The sequence below is a fragment of the Leucopleurus acutus genome (assembly GCF_964270905.1).
Source record: "Leucopleurus acutus genome assembly, chromosome: 16".
NCBI lineage: Eukaryota > Metazoa > Chordata > Mammalia > Artiodactyla > Delphinidae > Leucopleurus > Leucopleurus acutus.
The window spans coordinates 6453376-6456653 of record NC_139158.1 but is presented as its reverse complement, the minus strand read 5'-3'; the positions used below and the strand labels follow the sequence as shown (position 1 = coordinate 6456653).

The following is a 3278-nucleotide window of genomic DNA, read 5'->3' as shown; positions in this document are numbered from 1 at the left end:
AAACAAGGATGGTCTGAATTACAGAAAAGATAATTAGGGGGTCAAATTCTTGAAGAAGCTGGAAGTTGTGCCCCAGGGACACAGTTGAAAGGGAGGGCAGCCTTGCACAAGTGGAAAGACACTTCTTTCTCTGAGATGCTACAGCAGGACGTGACTGTGAAGATACGAGAAGGAGGAGCTTCAGGGTTTCACACTAATGAGTCTATTTTCTCTGGAATAAGAGCTTTGCATGGTCTTCTGAGAGTGAGGGGAACCAGGTATGTAAGAGTTTGGGCTGAAGGGGAAGGGTTAGGAAGAGAAGCTTGGCGTTGAGGAGGGCTGCTGAGGACAGAGACGATGGCAAACTGGGCTTGCAGCATAACGGCATTTTGTCCAGAGAACAGAAGAATTTCTGAAGCCTGTCCTCGACCATGGTCACCTCTCACCACGAGGGAGATGTAAACCCAAGGAGCAATGACAAAGCAGAGTTGAATTTTGAATTTTGATCCAGTCACCTCTGGCTTTGGCCCAAACACCATTATGTTTAACCAGTAGATTCTGCTGGGTTTTCTTCAAAGTATTCTCCTTTCCTAAGCTGGTTAGGTCTGAAGAACATCAGACTAGAGCAAGCCTTGACATTCACTCTGTTCACTGGATCCCCACCGAGCCCCTTAACCTAACCTCACCTCAGTCTCACCACTGTGATGGGGGCCAGACTGACACACCTGTGAGCACCTGGGGGCCTGAAGCCAGAGAAGGCAACGCACACCCCTCCCAGGGGCAGCACTGATTTCGTTCAGGTGACACTGACAGTAGCACCAGACCTAGCAGCCATCACCTAGGGAAGCAATGGTGTCCAGAGGACTCGGGTCTCTGACTATTTCGGGAGGGAGGGAAAGAGAGAGACAAAGACTGACGCTGGCCTCCCCGCAGGCCGAGAGTTCCTCTCCCCTCCAGCAGTACAGGAGGGGGGACAGAAGAGAAAGCCACACCCACACTCACTCACTATTAATATTCTATACAGATGATTCCGTTAACTATAAAGAGGTGCCCTCAGGTCGTGGTATTCGATCAGCCAGGTCCTCGGAGAGGAGCGAGGAAGCCTGCCTTAGCCACCGTTGGATTGGGGGTGAAGAGCTGGCCTGGCAGTTCTCCCACCGGACAGTGAGCATTACACCTACACTCACCACTGTCCTCTGCTCCCTAACAGGATGTGCGGCAGGTTCCTGAGGCGGCTGGTGGTGGAGGAGAGCCGGCACTCCACCCCCGTGGGGCGCCTCCTGCTTCCTGTGCTCCTGGGGTTCCGCCTCATGCTGCTGGCCGCCAGTGGGACGGGGGTCTACGGCGACGAGCAGAGCGAGTTCGTGTGTCACACGCAGCAGCTGGGCTGCAAGGCTGCCTGCTACGATGCCTTCCACCCTCTCTCCCCGCTGCGCTTCTGGGCCTTCCAGGTCACCCTGGTGGCTGTACCCAGTGCCCTCTACATGGGTTTCATTCTGTATCATGTGATCTGGCACTGGGAGGAATCTGAAAAGGTGAAGAAGGAAGAGGAGACCCTGATTCGCCAAGGGGAGAAAAGCAGAGATGCCTTGGGGCCTGGAAGCCCCAGGGTGCTCTGGGCCTATGTGGCACAGCTGGGGGTGCGACTGGCCCTTGAAGGGGCAGCTTTGGGGGGGCAGTATCATCTGTACGGGTTCAAGATGCCCAGCTCCTTTGCGTGTCGTCGAGAGCCTTGCCTTGGTAGTATAAGCTGTAATCTGTCTCGCCCCTCTGAGAAGACCATCTTCCTGAAGACCATGTTTGGGGTCACTGGGCTCTGTCTCTTGTTCACGCTTTTGGAGCTTGTGCTCCTGGGCCTGGGGAGATGGTGGAAGATCTGGAAGCACAAATCTCCCTCTTCTAAGTACTTCCCAACTTCAGAGAGCACTCAAAGACACAAGGAACCGACTGATAACTTCCCAGTGGTGGAAACAAAAGAACGGTTTGCAGAAGCAGGTGAGAGGGGCACTGATGTCCCTCTTTCTACCTGTCCCTGACGTATGGGTCCTGATGATCCCCCACGGCAAGCCCCTCACCCTCCGGGAAGTACAACTCCCACAAGTTACAAAGTAGAAAACCAGGTTCTACGCGGATGTGTCCTAACCACTCATCCCACCCCATCGCCCAGCTGCATCCCCATCAACTGGATGGTTCCTTCCAATGAACCGGGACCCAAGTGCTCAGTTGATTGTACCTCCTGCCCTTCCATTTAGGTCTCTTCCCACTTAGGAAAAGGCTCAGCTTCTGCTTGATCCTCTACTTTGCAGAATTATGAAGACACCTGGCTCACCTCTGAAGGAAACCCTCTGACTGCATCTTTGTCCGAACATCCAGTGAGTGGGGTGTCTATCTCCATGGTAAATTAAAGGCTGTTGAAGCGTATCCAAGAGCCTTGGGGGGCCACGGTGTCTGAAGCTTTTCCTTGGAGATCTCCTGCTTGTGCCTCCTCACCAGAATTCCCTGGTGTCAGCATCACAATTTTCATGGGCTTGGTTCCAGAGTCAGCCAGCGGAGACCTCCATAAAACCGTGCCTCTCTGTCCTGCGCAATAAATATCGACCACTGTTGCTGGCATTCCTGTTGCTGAGGACAATCCTCTTTCCTGTCTCAATGAGTCTACTCCTCTTTCCTGCTGTCCACCTCTCTGCTCCCCCCACCTTTAAAATCTTGTAACCTATAAATGCACCCGGCCCTGCAATATATGTCATATTCAGAAACTCTGGCTTTCCAAGCATATGTAACCCAGGGTCCTTTAATATATAGATTCAATGTATTCAAACACTCAGCCACACTCTTCTGGAAGATTCCTGTGAATTCAGAGGCTTAGTACCCTGGACCACTGACAGATCTGATTTCTGCTCAGTCCTCATTCTCTGCCTTGTACGTTGCAGCTGCTCCATTGTTTCATATGGGGGGGAGGGGCCAAGTCGTTACTTTTTAAACTCATACTTCTCAGTATCACACAGAAAAGACAGCAGAGTTTTATTGCTGATTCAGGGCTAACAGTAAGGGACATTTATATCACAGTGTGATTCAGCAGATGATCTAATGCTGAATATCAGGTTTCCCTTTTCTTGTGTCTCTCAGTCATTTCTGTCCAAAAGCATCCCAGCCTCCCACCTTTTCTGCAGAAACACTTCCCTTCTCAGTTCTTCCTTGCCCTCAAATTCTCAACAAAGAGCAGTTTCCAGGTTTGGTTGTCTCCTCTGAATTTCAGATGATCCCCAAGTAAATTAGGAAGGCTCATTCCTAAGGAAAGA

At 51.6% G+C, this 3278-nt stretch overlaps 1 protein-coding gene across 1 annotated transcript; it reads left to right on the top strand.

Moving 5' to 3' along the window:
* Positions 1 to 1190: 1190 nt before the first annotated feature.
* GJC3 (gap junction protein gamma 3) lies at positions 1191 to 2015 on the top strand (the record flags this gene model as incomplete). Its single annotated transcript, XM_082856222.1, has 1 exon — positions 1191 to 2015. The coding sequence occupies one exon, from the start codon at positions 1191 to 1193 to the stop codon at positions 2013 to 2015; it is 825 nt and encodes a 274-aa protein (XP_082712348.1).
* Positions 2016 to 3278: the final 1263 nt, after the last annotated feature.